General features: G+C 37.6%; 1 protein-coding gene and 1 pseudogene across 2 annotated transcripts in view; both read right to left on the reverse strand.

Annotated features, from left to right (window-relative positions):
* NTN4 (netrin 4) overlaps window positions 1-23,683 on the reverse strand; it is a 97,118-nt gene that overhangs the window by 58,795 nt on the left and 14,640 nt on the right. For both annotated transcript variants that reach the window (XM_037068164.1, XM_037068163.1), the window contains exon 3: window positions 2,214-2,492. In XM_037068164.1, the coding sequence (XP_036924059.1) occupies window positions 2,214-2,492 (279 nt within the window). The remainder of the gene's footprint in view (window positions 1-2,213; window positions 2,493-23,683) is intronic.
* On the reverse strand, window positions 8-1,384 carry LOC119002410 (receptor of activated protein C kinase 1-like; annotated as a pseudogene).

Below are 23,683 nucleotides of genomic sequence, written 5' to 3' on the forward strand. Positions count from 1 at the left end.
AATTTATTTTCTTAAGTCATGAAGCCAGTTTTTAAAATTTCTAAAACTCTGGAATATACTGGGTGCTGATGGTCACCTGCCACACCTGTACCAGGCTGTTCATATAGCCAGCAGAATCTGGCCATCAGTAGACCAAGCCAATGAGGTACACTGGGGTGGCTCTGCCTTGCTGCTGGGGCTGATAACTTCTTGCTTTTGAAATTTATTAAATTTCAAACCTTTTCAAATTCCAGATCTTAGTGCTGGAGCCCATGGCAGCGCAGAGCCAGCAGTGGTTGGGGCTGAAGCACAGGATGATGAAGCCTCATTATCTAGCATGCAAAGGTGCTTGCCTTTGTTGAGTTTCCAGAGCATGGCCTGGCTATCTTGCCTCCAGAAGCAATAGGGATCCAGATGGAGAGACATTCACAGTGTTTAGGTGACCCATGGGGCTGATGTGGTTTGTCTTCAGCTTGCAGCTTGTCCCAGCACGATATTGGGATTATTGTTGTTGGATGAGAAGCAGATGCAAGATGCCCACTGAGAATGGTTCTCACCTAGCACAGTGTAGTTGCATATACCCAGAGAATAGAATAGAAATGTCTAGAATTTTCTCTTTAGCCTTAGAAAGTGTTGCTATCTATTGAAAGTTTACATCAGGGGACTTACTTTAAAAAAAATAAAGAAACTATTGCTTTTAAATGCATACACATGAAAGTTTTGTAAGGCTCATGAGAACTCTGGTAATTTAACTTGGTTGATCAGAGCCATTCAGATTATCTCATAGGTCATTCATTCCCAGGTGGCCGACTCTGGGACATGTTATAGGGGCCTGCTTGTGTATGCCCTTTTGCTCAGGACACTATCCTGAAGTGGCCCTATAAGGCTTGGATTCTAGGAGACAGTTGAAGAAACAAAGACCAGCATCTGAGTTCAGGCTGCTATACTATAGACTGAGTGGCTTGTAAGCAACCTAAATTTATTTCTCACAGTTCTGGAGGCTAAAAGCCAAAGATCAGGGCATCAGTATCATCAGGTTCTGGTAAGGATCTCTTCTCAGTAGTAGACTATCAACTTGTCACTGTGTCCTTACATGGCAAAAAGAGAGCTAGGTAGCTAGCTATCTGGCCTCTTCTTATGAGGACACTAATACCATTTATGAGGATTCCGCTCTCATGATCTAATTATCTCCCAAAGGCCTCACCTCCACATACCATCACATTGGGATTAGGGTTTCAACATAGGAGTTTTGGGGGAAGATAAACATTAAGTCCATTGTAGCCTATGGGTTCTCCATTCAATTAAATATAATGGCAGAAATTTCTAGCACTCTACCTCACACAAATTAAAGTCCAGTAGGTTGACTTACCTCAAGAATATTTCGGTTATTTTCTATTTGAATCATATACAAACTCAATTAACTTAGATATAACAAATCATCTCATTTTTATTTGAAGCAATATTTGTTCAAAGATCATTAGTGTCTAGAAAGTAGTAGGTTGGAAGAAAGTGAGGTGAGATCAAACAATGGCAGTAATTTTCCATCATTTCTATATTCCTATGTTGCCACTATTCAGTCAAACACACCCACTGAAAGCCTACTTCTCGCTCAGGTAATGCACTGGGTCTGGAGGTTACAAAGATCACAGTCCCTGTCCTAGAACATACATGGCAGTAAAAGTTATGAAGGAAGCACAAGGAGATGTGTGAATCTAGAGGAAAGAGAGCCTATCCTGCCTTAGGGAGAGACGGGGTGAGTCCACGCTTCACAGAGGAGAATTATTGTTCAGTCTATTGACTGAACAGCAAAAGATACCAGGCATTAAACTGAAGTTCTTATTTTTTCCATTATAAAATGCACTCAACAATGGTCCCCATTTATTGTCAAAGCTGGCTTCTGTGTGATAATGCCACTAGTATGATCATGCCAACCTCTCCTACTGCTCACCTTACACTTCATATCTGAAGGTCATGGTACTAAAAACTGGCATGGATGCTGTCCAAGGAATCTTGTTATCATGCTTGACTATTTATAATGCTAAAATTGAAGATTAAAAACAAGTCAATACATACTTTATAGGATGGGCATGGAGTTGGAGAAGTGAATCAGCAAAAGAGGAAGAAATAAGAGCACTATGCAAACAAGACCAACCGGAAGGGAACGTAGACTACCAGTGCCCAAAGCTGGAGGTAAGGTGATTTGGTTTCCATTGATGAGAACTTGTTTTACATACCACATGGAATGTTCCTGGGCCCTTGACAGGCCTGAAGCCATCCACAGGTACACATTGATCAGCATGGCCATTACAGAAGCAGCTGCCCTTGACGATGAAATCATAGATTGCGTAGTGTGTAAAGTGCCGAGGCTTTGCGTTCAGGTCATTTCTCTGACAGGGACAAGACTGCTGTTTTAGCAGCTGTACACGAAGGTTGGTGATCTTCAGTTGCTCCTGCGCTTTGGCACTGTAAGGATTCTCCAGATCATACGGTGGCGACAAAGCTCTGAAAATAACCTATAAAGAAAAAGAAAACACCATGAGTATATAGGACTGTGTGCAAACCCCGGGTTGTTTGCCCCGTATCATTCTGGTTTGATTCACACCTCTTGTTATCTGTAAGTGACACAATCACAAGAGGTTTCAGCCCCTGGTCACCCTGGGGGAAGAGCGACCCCATTACTCCAGGAACAGATGTGCTGCCTATTTGGATGCATATAAACTGAGTCACCAGCAAGAACTGACTGTTGGGGTGAAGGCAGCTGCGCAAAGATCTCGGGGGAAGAGCATTCCAGACAGAAGGAATAGTAAGTTTAAAGGCCTTGAAGTGGAATCAAACTTGGCTTATTCAAGAAGGGACAACAAGACCAGTGTTCCTGGAGTCCAGGGGATGAGGGCACTGTGTTTGTAGAGGAGGACAGAGACGGTGCCCGACAGATCCTGAATGCAGCCCTTTAAAGGCCAACACAGAGCTACTCTACTCTAAGTGGGAGCCACTGCAAACCTCTAGGCAGAGAAGTGATATAATGTGATTTACATAAGTGGAACCTAGTCACCAAAACAAACAAATGAGCAAGACAGAACCAGAGACATGGAAATAAAGAACAAACTGACTGTAATTAGAGGGGAAGGGGGGTAACAGGGTGGAGAAAGAAGGGTCAGGGAACAGGAATAGAGGACTCATGGGCACAGACAACAGGGGCAGTATTGACTGTGGAAGTGGGAGAGGGGAGTGGGGCAGGGGACAGCAACGGGGGGGAAAGGTGGGACAACTGTAACCAAACAATACTTTTAAAAAATGACAAAGACAATATAACACCAAACAGGCACATACAAAGGTAACTCTTGCTTCTGTGACAATGGGTTATAAAGGGTGAAGAATAGAAACAGGACACCTAGTAGGCAGTGGCTGCAAAATCAAGATCCTGGCACTTCCACTTCTAAATGAGGTGTGACCCTTTCAGGACTAGTCAGTGATTTAATGGGGTCCCTGTTGCTACCAATATTCTTGGTGCTCCTTTTCTGTATCTGCCTCGAAAGCTCGTGGCACTGTTTTTGGAATATCCTTACTGGCAGTAAACATAAAATCATTTAAGGGTAGATTTCATATCTGAAATTAATCAAAAGTCACATAAACCAAGATGTGGTGAGTAAAGTGATTGATTAAATCAGTCAATGGCACTTTCAGTTAAATGCAGAGCATAATGAAGCAATGAGACTCTTTTTACTGTTTTAGTTACCGATGAACTCTAAAGGCGATTTAAAACTTTAGTTCTGAAGAGAAAACCAGAGGGAGGAAGGCTCAGAAGGGGCCAACTTTGGGCGTGTGGGTCAGGTACAATAGGTGGGGAAATGAAAGGAGCCCTAGGATGGGGTGATGCAACATTCCCTAGTGTTACTCTGGGGAAGGAGAGACTGATGCAAGTGGAAATCACTGCCAGTGGAAACTAACGAATATAAAAAAGGAATTCCAAAATATAACATGAAACATATTTTAAGGAGGCCAACACTTACTTATACTTTATTATGCAAATTAAAAAAGAAAACAGAAAAAACCTCAAGCAACCTCAATAATTTATGTAATAAGAGAAACAAATTTCCCCTGAAAAATTCTTAAGTATCTCTTGGCTTTTAAATAATATGTTAGAACTCTATTCACATACACAAAAATCAACCCAGAAATATTTTTTTCTTTTCAATTGAACTATAGTTAGCATATACAGAAATATTTTGAAAACCAAACACAGCTGACCCTTGAACAAGGTAGAATTTAGGGGCACCAATCTCCTGCACAGTCAAAACTCTACATATAGCTTTTGACTCTCCCTGAACTCAACTACTAATAGCCTACAGTTGACTTGAAGACCTACTGATAACATAAACAGTCACTTAACACATATTTTGTATGTTATATGTATTATGTACTGTATTCTTACTGTAAGTAGGCTAGAGAAGAAAATGCTATTAAGAAAAGCATAAGGAAGAGAAAATACATTTACAGTATTTATTGAAAAAATCTCCATATAAATGGACCTGTAATGTTCAAACCTGTGTTGTTCATCAACTGTAGTATAAAAGTAAGTTGTTTAAAAAATATAGACTTTAGATAAACTCCCATTTAGAGAGAATGCATCTAAAAGTACCTTTCCAGAAAGACACTTCTTTAAAGAATAGTTTAGAGATAAAATTTTCATTTTGGAAACTAGTTTTACACCAAGAGTATAAAAGGTAAAAATCAACTGTGTAAGATCACATCTCCAGGCCTGTTGGTACAGAACATTCCTCAGTGAACTATGGCTTTGGAGGAGGGGTGGTGAGTCAGTGGATACTTGGCCTCCTATAGCCAACTCTATCCAGCAGCCAGAGTGATTCTCTCCACCCCCACCCAAAGACTTCCTATTTCACTCAAAATACAAAGCCCTTGTAATGGCCCTGCCTTATTTTTGTTCTTAGTGCTCATTACTACCTGACATGTTAGATTTGTAGTTGTTTAACGATTTACTCTCTTCCCAGTCTTGGATATAAACTTCCCGAGAGGCGTCACTGATGTATCCCAGAACCGTGTCTGGCACCGAGTAGGTATTCAATACACTTTTGGTAAATTAATTGACTAATTATAACATTGCTCTTGGCATTCAAGCAATAGGTGAGAATTTCAAGTAACTTAACTTCCTTTTATAGGGTCCTAAACAGATTCACATACTGAATTCATGTTATAGTATCAGAAGGTGAGAGATAAGAAGCTGTATTATAAACAGTTATAAATAGTTACATAATGCACTAGTATCTACATTTCTACCTGTTTTTAAACTTGCAAAAGCTAGTAATTGTATCTTAAACTCAAACAATACTCTACCACATTTATTCACATGTAGAGTGGCGGAAAGCAACACATTACGGAATAAAATTTTCCAACAAATAATGTCACTTACTTCAAAGTCAATATAGAAATAATGTCTCTTTCTTTTAACAATAGCTTAAATCAGAACATGATTTTATATTTTGAATCATTTAAAAAACAAAAAACATAGAATTCATTGTGAGTTTCCTATGGGATTTGTTTTTACTGACACCGCAAACACTGGCATTCTGTTAGACATTCATGAAGAACCCTTGCTCTAAACAAGATTTATGATGCCACTACCTCCTAGTTTACCAACCACAGTAATGCAAGGACATGGAAGAGGGCGGCCAGGGTTAACCAAATAAGTGTTCCATTGAAAAGTCTGTGGAGTACTTCTCTACACTGTCACCCACCCTTCCTTTTTGAACAGTGGTGACGAAGCTGTTTGCTCTCCCTGCTCCTGTTACATATTCACCCTTGACATTTATCCTGTTCTCTCTAGCCTCCTTGCCCTCACCCGCCTTGCCCTGAAAACTGGTCTCATGCAAGGCTTGAGAAAGATCTGTCAAGGTTTGTAGGAACTTAGAAGCTCTTTTGCTTCCTGACCCCAGACTGGAAGCTGAATGGCCGCTCTGTGCTTGGTGAGCATGACACCACAGTTGGCACGCTGATATCAGCAGGGAAGGGACATCATGACCCCTGAGGCTGCATGCTGGAAAGGAGACAGCAGAGTGCCACAGACACAAAAGTGAACGGGAATTTAAACCATGAAATCTTTTTTCCAGAAAGGAGACGCCTTAATCTGATACCCTGGGAAATGGATCTGCCCTGCATCAGGAAACAAAGAGTGCGCCAATCCAGATGCTTCAAGCTTCTGGCAGGTCGCCCTCTGGGTGCCACCCAGTTTTTCTTCAAATATCCCCAGAAGAAGCCTGTATGGCACTACTAAAATGAAGTAAGAAAAAATGTAGAAGCACTTCATAGAATGCCAGCCTCTTCTATTTTCGTTCCCCTCAGGAACAGGCTGTATCTCTGGGCCCATCACTGTTTCTCTGTGATTGCTTCTGAGGATACACTTCTAACAAGACAAAGTTAAAAAGTCAGAGGGGGTCTAGGATCAAGTCTACTTTGATGTTTCCGGTGTGTTAGTGCTATTAGTCAGGACTTCATGATCTTATTATTTAAAATGTTTGAGCCCCAGCTGGTGTGGCTCAGTGGATTGAGAGCTGGCCTGCAAACTAAAGGGTGCCTGGTTCAATTCCCACTCAGGGCATGTGCCTTGGTTGTGGGCCAGGTCCCTAGTCGGGGGTGTGTGAGGGGCAACTACACATTGATGTTTCTCTCCCTATCTTTAAAAAAATTGATTGTATTTTAGTGATTAATACTATGCTCATTACAGAAAAATCTGTCACTGAAAAATATAGAAGACAAGAAGAATCTATAATGCAATCCCCACTAAAGACATATAATCCCAAGGGGATTATATTCTTCCATCTAAACTTCTGTATGTATATACAAAGAATGTAATGTAAACAGCTTTGTTTCAGCTTAATAATACCTTGTGAATACTATTCCTAGTCAATAAAAATAACTCTACATCAGTGGCTCTCAGAGTGTTTGGCACCTCAGACCAATAGCATCAGTATCAACCTGGGAACTCGTAGCAATGAAAATTCTTGGGCCCTATACCAAGCTGATGAAGCAGAAACTCTGGAGGGGGGGGCCCACAACCCGTGTTTTCAACGAGCCTTCCAAGTGATTCTGATGCTGAATAAAGTTTGAGAAGCACTGCTACATTATTTAAAAACGTGGTTAGAATTCTGTTATATGGCTACAATGTAATTTATTTAGCCAGGTTGCTATAGGTAGGCATTTAGGTTATTTCCACCTTCCCAGTGTAACCAGTGGCAATCTGGTAGCTAAAATGTGGAAGTTTATAATATTCTGAAGATACAATTCCAAATGTGAAGTCAATGAGTTAAAGGAAATGCATAATTTTGAAATAATCTGAGCTTCTGAATGAGTCATGGACCTTTTCCCACCTAATCTTTGGAATCTTCACATTTTCCTGATCTTGCCTTACTTCTCTAAACCTCGAATTCCATCAAACTTTGCCTAAAGATTTATTCTTGGCTTATGTTCTGCTATTTCTTATGCCCTAGTATAACAAAGAGACCTTTAAAAAGTTCTGAACAGGTTAGAATTGCCTGTATGTTCTATCTTTTCTAGAATGCTTAAAAAACCTCTCTATGATACTGAAAATTGGTAGGAAAAAAACAGCATTCTATATGTCATATTTATACTCTGAGGTGAAAATTTCAACTGAGTATTAACAGTGTGAACATATTTAGGTAAATATTAGCTACATAATAGTCAAGGAATTTTTTCAGTATCAAACTGATACCTTACATATTATTCCATACCTAAAATTTTTAAATAAAAATTTTATTTATTTATCTTTAGAGAGAGGGAGAGGGAGAGAGAAGAGAGGGAGAGAAACATCAATGTGTAGTTGCCTCTCACACCCCTCAACTGGGGACCTGGCCTGCAACCCAGGCATGTACCCTGAATGGGAATCAAACCAGCAATACTTTGGTTCACAAGCCGGTGCTCAATCCACTAAACACCACCAGCCAGGGCTGAAAATTTTTAAAAAAAATTAAATTTATTAATGACAGAGAGAGAGGGAGAGGGAGACTGATTTGTTGTTCCATTTATTTATGCATTTATTGGTTGCCTCTTGTATGTGCCCTGACCAAGGACTGAACCCACAATCTTGGTGTATTGGGATGATGCTCTAACCAACTGGTCAACTCAGCCAGGGCTCCATGCCTAAATTTTTATTAAATCATAATAATTTAAGAAACTTAGTTAGCACATTAAAAAAATTCTCTTTAGATGCTAGCTTGAGGAATATTTCAGGTCCAAGTTGATTACCCATCCTGTGAACTCCCTCGGCACTCGTTCTTTGCACGATAGCACTTTTATAAGAGCGTGTTGTTGTTATTGCCCATTTCTTGTCTGTATCTCACATTAGACTCTGTTCAATGGGCAGGGATCTTGTTTGTCTGGTTAACAGCTGTGTCCGGAGGCATGTCCCACAAGAAATGAATGAATTATCTTTCCAAATAGAATGTTTTAAAAGGAGAAGCCAAATATGGAATAGGGTTTAGAAAAATAGAAAAAGCAAGATGTTCTTACCATGCTCTTGACAAGAAGTATGTGAACACACACATATGTATAAATACCTATGTAAAAACATGTAGTTTCAAATGGCTTTATAGATTCTTTTTCTTCAGTAGCACACAAGATCTTTTACATTCTGAAGAAAACAGGTCAGGCAGGCAAGATCAAGCACCCAAACTCACGTAAATACTACATCTTTTCTATGATTTCTGGTCTAGTTTTCTTATCTACCAAAAACGGAAGCTTGAGGATTATTAAAGAACTGCTGTTGTTTCTTTAATGGTTTTTGAAATATATCTTCATGTTCTTAAAAAAAGGCAGCTTTTCATTTCAATGGTTTTCTCTATTGCTTTTCTATTGTTTTTGCTTTTATCTTTATTATTTTCTCTCTTCTGTTTACTTTGGGTCTAATTTTCTCTTCTTTTACTAGTTTCTTAAAATGGAATCATAGTTGATTGATTTGAGAACTTTTTTCCCCTAAGTACTTGTTCAGTTGCCTCCCATAAATTTTGATCATTGTGTTCTCATTTTTATTTCAGTTCAAAATGATTTCTAATTTCCCTTTTGATTTCCTCTTTGACACAGAGGTTTTCAAAAGTATATTATTTAATTTCAAAATATTTGGGGCTTTCCCAGATACCTTCCTGTTATTGTTTTCTATATTAATTGATTTGTGGCCAAAGAACATACCTCATATGGTTTGAATTTTCTTACATTTATTAGTACTAGTGTTAGGGCCCAGGGCATAGACTATTTTAATAAATGCTCCTTGTACACTGAAAAAGATTGTGTATTTTCCTGTTGGTGGTGGAACATCATATGAGTGTTAAGTCAAGTGGGCTGACAATTCTATTCTAATCTTCTGTGTCCCTACTGCTTTTCTGTACTCGCTCTGTCAATTACAGAAAGGCATTGGGATCTCCAACTGTTTCATGTGTTTTGAAGCCTTGCTATTAGGTCCACAAATATTTAGGATTGTCATGTCCTCTTGACGAATTGGCTCTTTTATCAGTATGAAACGTCCCTCTTTATCCCTGGTAATATTCTTTGATCTGAAATCTACTTTGTCTGATAATAATATAGCCACTACCAAACACTTTCTTTTTCCTTTTAAAGATTTTATTTATTTATTTTTTTAGAGAGAGGGGAAGGGAGAGAGAAAGAGAGGGAGAGAAACATCAATGTATGGTTGCCTCTCATGTGTCCCCCACTGAGGACTTGGCCCGAAACCCAGGCATGTGCCCTGACTGGGAATCAAACTGGTGATTCTTTGTTTTGCAGCCTGCACTCAATCCACTGAACTACACCAGCCAGGGCCAAAAACTTCCTTTTGATTAATGTTAGCATGGTATATCTTTTTCCATTCTTTTACTTTTACTTTAGACATATCTTTATATTTAAAGTGGATTTCTTATAGGCAGCATAGATACATCTTTTAAAACATTTTGTCGAAGCTGATAATCTATGCCTTTAATTGGAGTGTTTAGACCTCTTACATTTAATATGATTATTAATATGGTTGTATTTAAAGCTACCACCTGACTTTTGTTTTATATTCTATTACAAGTATATTTTTCTGTCTTCTGTTGAATTGAGTATTTTAGGGTTCCCTTTTATTTACTTTTTTGCTTATTAGTTTAATTTTTTAAATAGTGGTTGCTCTAGGGCTTATAGTATATACGTCTTTAACTTAACACAGTCTGTCCTTTCCATGTACTGTAAGAAACGACACTCTTCTTCCATTCCTCGCCACCTTTGCACTGCTACTGTCATGCATTTGACTTCCACATGTATTAAAACCTCCACTACACATTGTTAATATTTTTGCTCTGAAAACAATGATCTTATAGTAGATAAAAAGTCAGTTATATTAGAGTGATTTTAAAAATAAGGAAAAAAAGCATTTACATGCCTCCACATATTTTCTCTTTTTGATGGTCTTCATTCCTTTGTGTAGGTCCAGATATTCATCTGGTATCATTTTTCTTCTGCCCGAATGACTTCTTTTAACATCTCCTATAATGCAGGACTGCTGCTGCTGTACGTTTCCCCTATGACTGCAAACGTCTGTATGTCATCTTCATTTTTGAAAAATATTTTGGCTGGGAAAAAATTCACGTTGACCTTTTTTTTCTGTCAGTCCTTTCAGGATTCCACCCCACTGTCTGACAACTTGCATTGTTGTCATAAAGCTGTGTGTCTTATACTTGCTCTTGTGTACATAATGTGTTATTTTTCCCCCCTCTGGCTGCTTTTGAGATTTTCTCTTTACTACTAGTTGTTAAACAATCTGATTATAATGTGTGTTGGGGTAGTTTTCTTCTTGTTTATTGTGTTTAAGATTTGTTGAATTTCTGGGACCTATGGACTAATAGTTATAACCAAATTTAGAAATTTCTTAGCCATTATTTCTTAATTATTTTTGTTCCACTCTTCTCATGTCTCTCGCTTGTGGACTCCAACCAACTACACATCTATTAGATTGCTTGAGAGTATTCCACAGCTCACTGATTTATTTATTTAAAATTGATTTATTTTCTCTTTTTTATCATTTCATATTGGATCACTGATTTATTTATTTAAAATTGATTTATTTTCTCTTTTTTATCATTTCATATTGGATCATTTCTATTGTTACATATTGAACATCACAAATCTTCTCCAGTGTCTAATCTACTGATACCATTCAATATATTTTTCATCTCAGAAATTGTATCTTTCCACAATAGAAATTCAGTTTGGATTTTTGCCATATTTTCCATGCTCTACTTGATATGGTCAATCTTTTCTCTTTTTTTCTTGAACATAGGAATAGTTATAATAACTATGTTAATGTCCTGAACTACTAATTCTATCATTTCTGGATCTGTGTCTATTGATTTATTTTTCTATTCATTATGGATTGTATTTTCCTGCTTTTCTGCATAGCGTAACTGACTACAAGACGTTGTAAATTTTCCCTTTTTGAGTGCTCAATATTTTTGCATTCTTGAGCTTTGTTCTGAGATGCAGTTAAGTTACTTGGAAGTAGCTTAATCCCTTTGAGGCTTGCTTTTAAGTTTTGCTAGGCAGAACCACTGTACCTTTTAGTATAGGGCTAATTAATCTATTGATGCATTAAAATTTTAAACTGTAAAGTTTTCCACTATGGCTTCCCACAGTCCTGGTCCTAAGTGAGCTCTGAAAACCTGTCCCTCTGTTTTTTCTCTGATCTCAGGTAGTTTTCTTCCATGCATGTATTGATCAGTACCCAGCTCAGGACTTGAGGGGGACCATCTGTAGGTCTCTGGAAGTCTCTCCCAGTGCAACTCTCTCCTCTCTGGTATTCTGCCCTGCGAACTCCAGCCTCCTTGGCCTTCCCAGACTCTCAGCTTATTAATTCAGGAAATACATTAGGCTTCCCTTTGGCTCCTACTCGCTGCACTCCAGTATGGAAATGCTCTCTAGGAAGGAAGGTGAGGCAATCATAGGGCTCACTTCATTTACTTCTACGCTCTCAGAGATCATTGTCCTCTGCTACCTAATGTCTAATACCTGAAAACAATTGTTTCATATATTTTGTCCAATTTTTTAGTTGTTTCAGGCAGCAGGGTTAGTATGGTTCTTGTTACTGCGTCTTGGCTGACAGCTGAAGTCTAAAAAACCAAATCAGCTTAACTGATACCACCTATAAAACTACAACTGGACCAGGTCCTTATTTTTGTATAAAAATATCATAGAAATGACACATTGGAAGTTTTATAATAATAAATTTAGATGTGTGGAATTTATTTGAATTTAGCAGAAAAAATTTGAATTTAGCAGAAAAAAAGCTTGAAAAACAAATGAGTTTTCTTATTGCGCATATCAAACTAATAAATATGAAAAATAATTTAAAATATAAACATTTAAACTTTATATGTTTATTCAATTCTTTTTCAGTAACTTGCATCTTTTAAAAGATGAGTAAGCCCTCACTATAACTTTTTGAATAATTTATGATACCTATAATAATTTTATTTATCTTATGGTTTGATGCATCTTTGTACCTTGCCTTAGAGATTCTCAGTAATACATATTACAGTAGTGACTCAATATGGAATCATGATAAAACAGGCTTATTTTTATTTTATGACATAAGACTAATAATATAAATATAATTTTATTTATATAATGTGTATTTTGGTTTTTTTTAAGATTTTATTTATTTATTTTTAGAGAGAGGGTGAGAGAAGGAGAAAGAGAGGGAGAGAAACATCAGTATGTGTTTGCCTCTCATGAGCCCCTCACCAGGGCCCTGGCCCGCAACCCAAGCATGTGCCCCGACTGGGAATCAAATGGGTGCCCTTTTGGTTTGCAGGCCTGTGCTCAATCCACTGAGCGACATCAGCTTGGGCTGCATTTTGTTCTTAAGAGAATATACTAGGTAATTTATCATCTTACAAAATATCCTAGTTGTATGCTAATCATATACTACACCCCACATAACTAATAAAATGTTACTTTTTAAAACAATGGATTTGCTATCAATTAATATTAAAATACTCTGAGTGCCAAATTTGAATAGTTATAGAGTATAATAAACTTATACCAACTGCAAGAATGACAACACATTAGAGAGGAATCCCTGGAACTTAATAATCTAACATAATCTAATAAAAAGACAAATCACCTCATACTAAAAACTACTTCTATATAAGAAGAAAAATTATATTTCTTCCCTACTCTATTTAAGCCTGGTTAAAATAACATCTATATCAAGATATATTTTCAATTGTATTACAAAGCCATCATTTGTTTTATAAGGTTGTTTACTAGTTGTTTACAAATAGTATCTGGTGAATTCAGTTGAAGCTTGTTACTATACATTGACAACCATTCTGCTTATGGTTAGGTTGATGACATACCTAAGACCTAAACACAGAAACCATTATATTTGTCTCCATTTCTACTGTTTATCAAGCTATTCCCAAACTGAAAACTCATTTTTAAGTTCCTAAAATTTACCGGGATTAAATTCCTAAAATTTACTTTGTATTGTCACCTCACTAACAAGGGAGGTTTTATGTCAATTGACTTCTGAAGCCAGATACTGCCATCATTTGAGTTAAAGGTTTAGTTATTTGAGATGAAAAGCCCAAAGAGTATAGATCCCTTAAGTCATTACGGGTACCTTAATATTAATATGTTCTTGAAAAAGGCTTTCTGCTCTCCTGGATAGGTGACCTTTTGGAAAGTATGTGACACTTCAGGCTTTTAGAGGGTTTCAGTGAGTGGGAGTTCTGGTTTCACAAAGAGAGAAGACTGGACAGGAGAAGACAGCACAAGTGACAGGTGGGCATCTGTGCGAAAGCAGCTGGTTGGTTTAATTTTAGAACATTTGTCCTTGACTGTGTCACTTTAAGTGGAGAACCTACTTGTCTTAGAGAAGTGTCTGTCTTTTAGGCAGCACCAAAACCCTTTTGCTTACACTCTGGAGCATTAGGCACCCTGTTTCATCAGATAGTTCACTTTTTAAAGTGGGAAAGGCTTATCTATTCGACCAGCCCTTCTAAGATAGGGCAATATAACCTAATAAAGCTCTCAGTGGAGCAAGCTGAGGAATGCAGTGCACTCAAGTGACTTACTTGTACGATAATAACCTCGATTTGTAAGTACACAAAAGCCTCTTTGCATGTTTCAAGGGCATATTTAGAGTTTTGAAGTGATGAAAAGGCAGCTTCTTAAATATCTTCAGTAGGAAAAGAAATTACAGAACTACAAGGAGGAAGGAAAAACCAGACAGAAGACCAAAATAAAAATTAAGATTGGAGCTAAAAATAAATTTTTTAAATCCTGCAGTACATTTGGAATCCTAGCTTTCTTTTGCTCTTAGTACTTACTGTCATAGGATTTGAGTGTCAGAAGGGTCCTTAGCAATTGGTGATCTTGACCGGCTACAGAAAACTGAGGCACAAAATGCTTCAAGGGACCTGCCAAAGGTCCACCAACAGTTTTGTGACCAAGCTAAGACTAGAATCTTAGTTTTCTGATCTCCAGTCCAATGATTTTCCCACTATATCCCATTTTACGTTTGTTTGGCAGCTAGCCTCCCTGGATTGAAGTTAAATTTAAGATGTAGGATTAAAGAAAATACTATATATAATTTATCCCACCTCTACTTGTCACCCTAATAATCAATGGGTAGACTAACTGTGCCACCTCTATTCTATTAATAGATGTGCCTAATTGTACCCTTGATAAAAGTAATGGTACCTGCTTGGCTCACAAAGATGCAATGAAGGTTTTTAAAAAGCTACCACATGTAGAAATGCCTTGAAAACCAATGCTGTTTATAGATAAAATTGGGTTGTGAACAGTTTTTACTTGGGTTCTGCCCTGTTTTTTTTGCCACACTCCCATCTTTGGGGCAGAGCCCTATCAGTGAATGTAATACAGTGGCTAGAAGACAGACGTTGATTGTCTACATGAGCAGCTTCTCAATATTGATCACCTGTTTCTTATCACCATGCTTGGTGCAGTTTGAATCATTGATACCTCTGTTTGCTTGACCTGTGCTGAAAATTGCCTGCACTGTCTCTGTGTGATCACTCCCATTCCTTCCAACTCTTACTCCCTCTTTGTACTGCAGTCATACTGAACTCTTCTCTGTTCCTAGAAAGCTCCATGGTCTGTCTACCTTTTGCCCATGCTGTTCCCACTGCCTGGAATACCTTTCACACCTCTTTGCCATTGCCACTCACTTTCCCACCCTTTTATTTGGCCAATTCAACTTGTTTAGATGTCATCTTAGATGTCATTTCATTCAGAAAGCTTTCCTCATCATTCCTCTCCACTTTTAGCTTAGATTAGCTGTTCTTCCTATGTGCTACCTCAGTCACCTGTTACTTCCTCCAGACGTAGAACTTATCATATCTCTTTTAATTGCTTATATTCCTCTCTATACTGTGAGCTCCCTGAGGGCAGAAGGCCTGGTCTATTTGTCCACTGGTGTATAGCTAATGCTTGGCACATATAAGAATAAACACATATTTGTTAGAAGATTATACTCATGCTTAGTGATTTGCATTTTACAAATTGCTTTATTATTATTATTATTATTTCATATTAACATACCTATGGTGTGTTATTATTCATTCACATTTCTCAGATACAGAATCTCTGAAAAGATGCTAATTGACTTGTCTAGAGTTACCTAGCTCATAAGTAGCAGAGCTACTATTTGGAACCAAGGTATTAGATCCAAGTTCAGTACTATTACCATTACATCACAGCTGACTTTGTTTAATTATAGTCTAATCAAAAGTCTTATGCTGGTCTTCAGGGCAGTTAAATGATCAGAACTTCCTTTCAGGAGAATAAATCTGGCAAAGAGGAAAGCCTGAAGCATGTTATAGGCAGTGGGGGCAGGGGGGGCAGAACACCCATTTGTGGGAGGAAAAAGAAATGACTATCAGAACAAAAACAAAGTACAAAGGGCTAAGTTTTACTTTATAGAAATCCAAAAAACTAATTTGAAAAGACAGATGCACCCTAAGTTTACTGCAGCTTTGTTTACAATAGCCAAGGTATGAAGCAGCCTAAGTGTCTGTTGATAAACAAATAAAGAACAGGGGGTACATATATAAAGAAATATTATTCAGCCAAAAAAAGAATGAAATCTTGCTATTTGTGACAACATGGATGGAACTAGAGGATATTATGTTAGTGAAATAAATCAAACCAAGAAATGCCATATGATTTCACTTATGTGTGGAATCTAAAAACCAAAACAAAGAACCAAACAATCCAGAAACAAACTCATAGATACAGAGAACAAACTGATGGTTTCCAGATAAGAGGGGGGTGGATGAAAAAGAGGAAGGGATTATGACGTACAGATTACCTGAAATAAAACCAATCATGGGAATATACAGTACAGCATAGGGACTACAGTCAGTAATATTGTAATAACTATGTATGATGTCAGATGGATACTAGACTTATCAGGGTGATTACTTGATAAGTTATATAAATGTCTAGTCACTATGTTATATACCTAAAACTAATGTAATATTGTATATCAACTGCAACTGAAAAAATTAAAAAAAATTTTTATGTCTCTCATAATGGTGAAAAAAAACCCCACTGGGTCAATATATGAATGAATTAATTGATGGCATTTTAAAAATAAAAGATTCACCCCTGGCTGGTGTGGCTCACTGGATTGAGTGCTTGCCTGTGAACCAAAGAGTTACCAGTTCAATCTCCAATCAGGGCACATGCTTGAGTTGCAAGGCAGGTCCCCCGTTGGGGGTGTGTGGAGGCAACTGATCGATCTATCTCTCATACATCGATGTTTCCTTGTATTTCTCCCTCCCTTCCTCTCTCTAAATATAAATAGATCAAAATATTTTAAAACTAAATGAAAATAAGAGGTTCATTTCAGGTAATAATGTTATAACATTAATAATGATTGTTCTTGATTGACTGTATCACACATCTATATACATTTTCTGTTCTAATCCTTGAACAAACACATGGGGCCCACATTATTATCTTTATTTTAAAGGTAGGAAAATATATTTTGTTATTAAGGAATTTATCCGAGATTATTGAGACCTGGAATTAGAAACCCCATGTATCTAATTCTAATCTTCATTATCTTTATGTCACATTTATCCATAGAATGCTAAGAAAAGAAACTAATTTAAAAATGGGCAAAGGCTTGAACAGACATTTCTCGAAGTTTTGGAAATGGCCAATAAGCACATGAAAAAATGCTTGACATCCTTAGTCATTAGGGAAATGTGAATCAAAACCCCAGTGAGACACCACTTCACATGCACAGTGATGACTGTAATCAGAAACATGTAATAACAGTTGTTAGTGAGCACATGGAGAAATCAGAACCTTCATACATTGCTGGTGGGAATGTAAAATGGTGCTGCTGCTGTGGAAAACGGTCTGGCAGTTTCTAAAAAATGTTTAATATAGTTACCATATGAGCCAGCAATTCTCATCAGTACATACCCAAGTGAACTGAAAACCTATGTCCACACAAAATCTTGTACGTGAATGTTCACAGTAGCCCAGAAGTGGAAACAACCCAATGTCCGTCAATGGATGAGTGAATGAACAAAATGCGGTACACTCATACAATGAGATATTGTCCAGCCATAAAAAGGAATAAAGTACTGATACATGCTACAATATGAATGAACCTTGAAAACATTATACTAAGTGAATGAAGCCAACACAAAAGGTCACATGTTGTATCGTCAAGTCAGTGAGTCATCAGGGTCTGGGTTTCCCTCCCCATGCTGTGGTTCAGAAACGCAGATCAGTAAGCAGGAAGTCTGAGGGCGGGCTCACTGTGTCTGTTTCCCCTCTCAGAAATCAGTGTTTAGGCTGCCTGCTGTCCAATGTCTGAAACAATTGTATCACATTTTTTTTCTGGCTTTCTGATTTTCTAGTTTTTTAATGTGGGAAGGTAATTACTATAGCAGTTAATCCTTTCACTAGCAGAAACAGAAATCCCATTTCAAATTGATAACATGTTGTAACTTATGGAGTGTCAGAAATGAGACAAAAGGAAAAAGCTATCTGATTTTAAGATCAGTTTGAATATGAAATGTAATTATTCTTTCTTTCTTATTCCTTCCCTACCCATCTCCCCTTCCTCCCTAAAGGGTAGAGGATTCTTCTTGAGATTTTTCCCTTGAGCAAATAAAATTGCTTTCTATATAATTTGTTGTATTTGGACCATACTCAGTATTTAAGTATTACAGTGTGGAAGATATCTTTTTTTTTCAAAGTAGATGAAATTACAACAGCTCTGAGTGGTTATTTCACTTATTGAATTAAAAGTTCCCTTGCCCTGGCTGGTATAGCTCAGCAGATTGAGCTCGGGCCCGTGAACCACACGATCGCGGTTCAATTCCCAGTCGGGGCACATGACTGGGTTGCAGGCCAGTTGCCAGCAGGGGACTCACGAGAGGCAACCATACATTGATGTTTCTCTCCTTCCCTTCCCCTCTAAAGACAAATAAATAAAATCTTTAAAAAAAAGTTCCTAGAATTTCATTCTGGCCCTGTTATCTTTCAACATGATCAGAACAAAGCTATTTACACTCTTCTCTGCCTCAGGCACTTACCTATAATATCAAGGTATTTTAATGCAGAATGTAAAATAATGTAAAATTATGTATATAGTAAAAGTGAGTTTTCCTCCCTCAGGACAATAGAGATATTACTTTAAAAAAATGCACTAACAAGTCATCCTTGGACCCCCTATTGGCCTACAAAACCCAGTCACATTAGAAAAAAAGAAATCATGAATACTCAATTGTTAACATCAGAAGAATTCTCTAAGTCTACCTAATGTATCTTCATTTCTGTAAACACAGTTCTTTTTTTAAATCTTCTTCTTTAAGAGTAAGACAACTCTTAAAATCTAACAAGACCAAATGCCAGTAAAATTATCCACTGTGCTAAAGCCTCTGCTATTTCTTCACAGTAAAGGCTTTAAAATGGTTTTATTCACCTCTATTTATCCCCTCAATCTTCCTTACGAAATGTATATATACATAAAACAGTTTCACTGTCTGGATGCCATAGAAAACCATAGTTGGCAATTACAGCAGTTTCCCCTTATCCATAGTTTCTTTCTCCTCGGTTTATCTTACCCATGGTCAACCATAGTGTGAAAATGCAACATTCCAGAAACAAACAATCCATGAGTTTTAAACTGCATGGTTTTCTGAGTAGCATGATGAAATCTTGTTCCATCCCTCTCCGTCCCTCCCAGGGATGCAGTGTGTCTACACTGTATATGTTCCCTGCCCTCAGTGGCCACTCAGTGGCCATCTAGGTTATCAGATCAATTGTCTTGATATTGCAGTATTTGTGTTCAAGTAACCATCATTTGTGTTCAAGTAACCATCATTTTACTTAATAATGGTCCCAAAGTACAAGAATAGTTTAACTTTATTCTAGGTATGCATGTATAAGGAAAGCCACAGTATATATAGGGCTCAGTACCATCTGTAGTTTTGGGACTCCACTGGGGGTCTTGGAACGACATACCCCCTGGATTTCAGGGAGAATTACTGCAGTTTGACTTTAAAGCTAGCTTTCTTGTTGAACATGTGTGTCCCTATTGAGGGATTTCCATAATGCAAACCTAACTAGAATGTACGTTCATCTTTTAATTTAGGACACTTAATCAGGAGCAACCAAAATGTCTTGATTAAAGTTTTTTTAAAAATATCAAACTTTAACCACTGTTACCCTGGTGAGGACATCTTGGCTACCAAACAAATGGACTTCAAAGGGGCCTCCCAACTTTCCCTAAACCACAGACAAATATTTGCTGTTACTGTTGTTCTAGGGAGGGCAGGGCCACTGTGTCCTTCACTTGTAGGAGACCTTCAAGATGGATTGATCACCATCAAGAAAAGTTTTCCCAGTAGACATGAATCTCATTTACCTTTTCCCATTAACTTCTGATCTGAGATATAAGGATTAGTTGCAAGAGATGAATTAAGGGAGAGAAGCTAAAGCTGAATTATAAGAAAAGGCTTGGTAGAAATAAAAGCCAGTAACTGGCTTAAGAACTAAAAAGTAGATACTCTTTTTCTCCACTTTGACTTTATTTAGTGAACTACAATCAGTTCAACTGAAAGACTGGTAGCCTAATTTATAGGATTCATAAAGACATAAAATAGTAAATACTATAAGATTTGTTTATGTTTTCTTCTGTTCCAGAGTACAGGTTATATAGAGACAAGCTGGAAGTGCAGAATTTTTTTAAGAATGTTTAAGTCATTGGGCTAACAAAGCAAGAAAGCCCATAATAGAAATCCTAACCTCCAAAGAGAAACAAATTAAATCTCTTTTCAGTTTCTAAAAGTGTTTCTTTCTTATACTTTACATGATAAAAAGGCATTTTCAACCTGAAGAGTTTGCAAACTTGACTAATATAAATTCTAATTATATCTCTTATCATCAGTGTCATTTTTGTTTCTAAATGATGACAAAGCTGTGATTAAATAAGGTAACATTCTGGGTCTATGTGACATTAAACTTTTTAATAATGGAATTCTTATCATTTACTTACTACATCATTTATTTATTAATTCAATCATTACTTCATATTAGGCACTCTGGTAGGTACTCTGGATACAAAACTGAATAAAAAATCAACAATATGCACAGATTTCAGTTGTCCCCTAACTCTTGAAAATTAAGCTCTGTCAAAGTGGCATTAGAAAATAGCTCAAAATGCTCTTAAAAATCAGAAGAGAACATAAGGCTCCTTAACCCAAATTTCTCAATGCGGGAAATTCCACTAGACTAGCTAATTCATTCTCTGCTGGATTCCACACCCTCATCAGCCAGCATGTTTCAGTTTGTGATGATTCTAATTATAGGAAAGCTCCTCTGTGCTGAGCTAGGATCTGTCCTCTGCAATTTCTGATACTGGCCTCGGAGCTACACAAAATATGTTTATCTTATCCTAAATAAGGAGTCCTTCACACATTTAAAGTCAGCCATCAACTTAACTTTCATTCTCCAAGTAAAATATCTACCGTGTATCACTTTACATAATTTCTAGACCACCTACCACTCTGACTGAGTGGCAAATGACCTGTTTTATTTCTGTGCACAAGTTACTGATGACAATATTTTCCAGACATTTTCCTCTCTAAGATGTCAAACAAACTCTAATCTCTGAACATCTCTTTTCCTAATTTTATTTTTTTGTTTTAAAGAAGGATTTTATTGTGGTGGGTCTTTATATTGTGTTTGACACAATATTTAATACGTGGATGGCATACAGTAAACATTTCTCTTTTTTAAAATCCTCACCCAAGGTTATATTTATTGGTTTGAGAGAGACAGAAACATCTATGTGAGAGAGAAACATCAATCAGTTGCCTCCCATACACACCCCAACCAGGGACCAAACCTGCAACCTAGGTATCAAACCCATGTGCCCTGACCAGGAATCAAACCCATGATCTTCTGGTGTATGGGATGATGTTCCAACCAACTGAGTCACATGGACCAGGGCTAAGTTTATTTTTTTTAATTCAAATGTATTTCAAAGATTTTTCTGTAATGTAGAGAATATTCAGGTTTTAAAAGACCTACAGTGTTTTCAGTGCAGCAGTTTAGGAAAAAATGGAGTTGATGAGTGGAGACAGGGAACTAGAAAAAACAAACTGTGTCTCTGAGAATACCAGTTACGTAGCCTCTTGAGCACTCCTCTCTAATCGTGGTAAGACAGGAAGGCATGATTGCAGTTCTAATGTCATTATTTTCGGAAGTGGAGAAGGGGATGAAAGAGTTACTTCTACATCTGAATAGAATGTTGTGATATTATCTGCATATTTCCATAACATCTGTCATTGTATTATTTAGTTCATGAGAAAATAATATTTCTGGTTACATGCCAGCTAAACCGACAGGCAACCTGACAGGAAAGGCTGAGGTAACAAATGGGTGGGGCGAGGTGGGGAGCTGGCAGCAGTCTAGATATTCAGTAGCTACCTGTGATACCAAGCGGGGTCCCTCTCCTACCAATGAAGTGAGTAAAATAACTGGCTGGAAATTGACTAGGAGATTTAAAATGGCCTTTGAGGGCCACAGTACCAGGGACAGCTTCAGAGGGAACATATCTTCCTGGTTCCACTCAAAGCACCTGCTCTACCATACGGAAGTAGTTAAATGCTGTAAGTGGGCTTTTAGAGAAAGAAAGCTAGAAAGGAGCAGAAATAGCACATCACTGAACTCCCAGCCATGAATTTCCATATGTGCCTGGTGCAAGTTCTGTGATAAGAAGGTGCTTGAGAGTTATAGTTGCAGAATTTCAAGTTGATAATCTTACTAACTTGAACAGGGCCTCAAAGAGACTTTTTCAAGCACATTATTTTAAAAGAGTATTAATCTCAACAACAACCTGCCACAGAAATCACAAGGAGTATCATCTATTCCTGAAGAAAGAATAGGGAATCCAGATGAGGGCCAGAATCCAAACTCTGCTTGCTCACTTTAAGTTCACTACAGAGGAACTACTCACTTGAGTCACTTGGGAATTCCTCCCTGAGTCTGAAATGCCAACAAGATGTGGGTGGCTACATTTTTTTTTTCAGTTTTGATAAGAAATGTTGCTTTAGGTTCATACTTGTATCACAACATTGCCATCTAAAAATATCGTTAAAAACTTTTTTCCTTATCTAGTACTTAACATTCATAGTATAGTTTAAAAAGAATTTGTAGAGTCACAAGTAGATACGTAGGACTAAATATGGCGTCAAGAGACATGACTTGTCCTTTGTATATATGACTTGTTCATTTTCTCTAAATCTAACTCCTTCCAGCTTATTTTTGCCTTTCTATGAAGATGCCTGGGCTACTGCTTTCATAAAAAGTATATAATTCCTTCTGTTAATGTTATCAACTATTAAATGACTAAGACCTCTCTAAGTAAGTGTCCAAAAGCACTAAGAAAAAATGTAGACTCTTGTCGCTCTTGGATATGTGTGTGAATTACATGTCCTCAACTCCAAGTCCTGGAGACCCAGGTGTCCACACTGTCCTGTCCTCAGCAGCCCTGCTTGGCTCCTATACACTCCTGCCTGTGGCTTCTTTGATGGAGTCAACCCATCTCATATTTGGTCTCCTCTTTTCCTGCTGCCTTCTACTTTTCCAGCATTGTTGTCTTTTCCAAAGAACCCTGCCTTCTCAGGATGTGCCTGAAGTGGGAGAGGTTCATTTTGTCATTTTTGTTTCCAGAGATATTTGAGGCCAAATCTGATCTAAATCTCACTTGTTCATCTCTCTGGCAGCCCAGGGTGTCCACAGATCTCTCCTCCAACACTGTATTTCAAATGAATCAATTTTTCCCTATCAGCCTTCTTCACTGTCCAACTTCATGTCCCTGCATGCATTAGATAGTAATGCATAGTAATGTAAACATGGACAGTTGACCAGTGTTAGCATGTCAACTTCACCAATGATGTAATTGAATTATATTATGAATGACAATTAGCATTTATATAGTAGTTAGCCATTTATAAACACATGTCTATGCCTTATCTTACTCTTTTGATACTGATTCAATTTACAAACAAAGAATCCAAGACCCCTACATTAAGGAGCCACTTAGGCTACTTGAGAGGCTCGAGTGTGAGACAACGGAGCTCGAAGTGGA

Source organism: Sturnira hondurensis, unplaced genomic scaffold, assembly GCF_014824575.4.
Source record: "Sturnira hondurensis isolate 20B ecotype Veracruz unplaced genomic scaffold, ASM1482457v3 Scaffold0017436, whole genome shotgun sequence".
NCBI lineage: Eukaryota > Metazoa > Chordata > Mammalia > Chiroptera > Phyllostomidae > Sturnira > Sturnira hondurensis.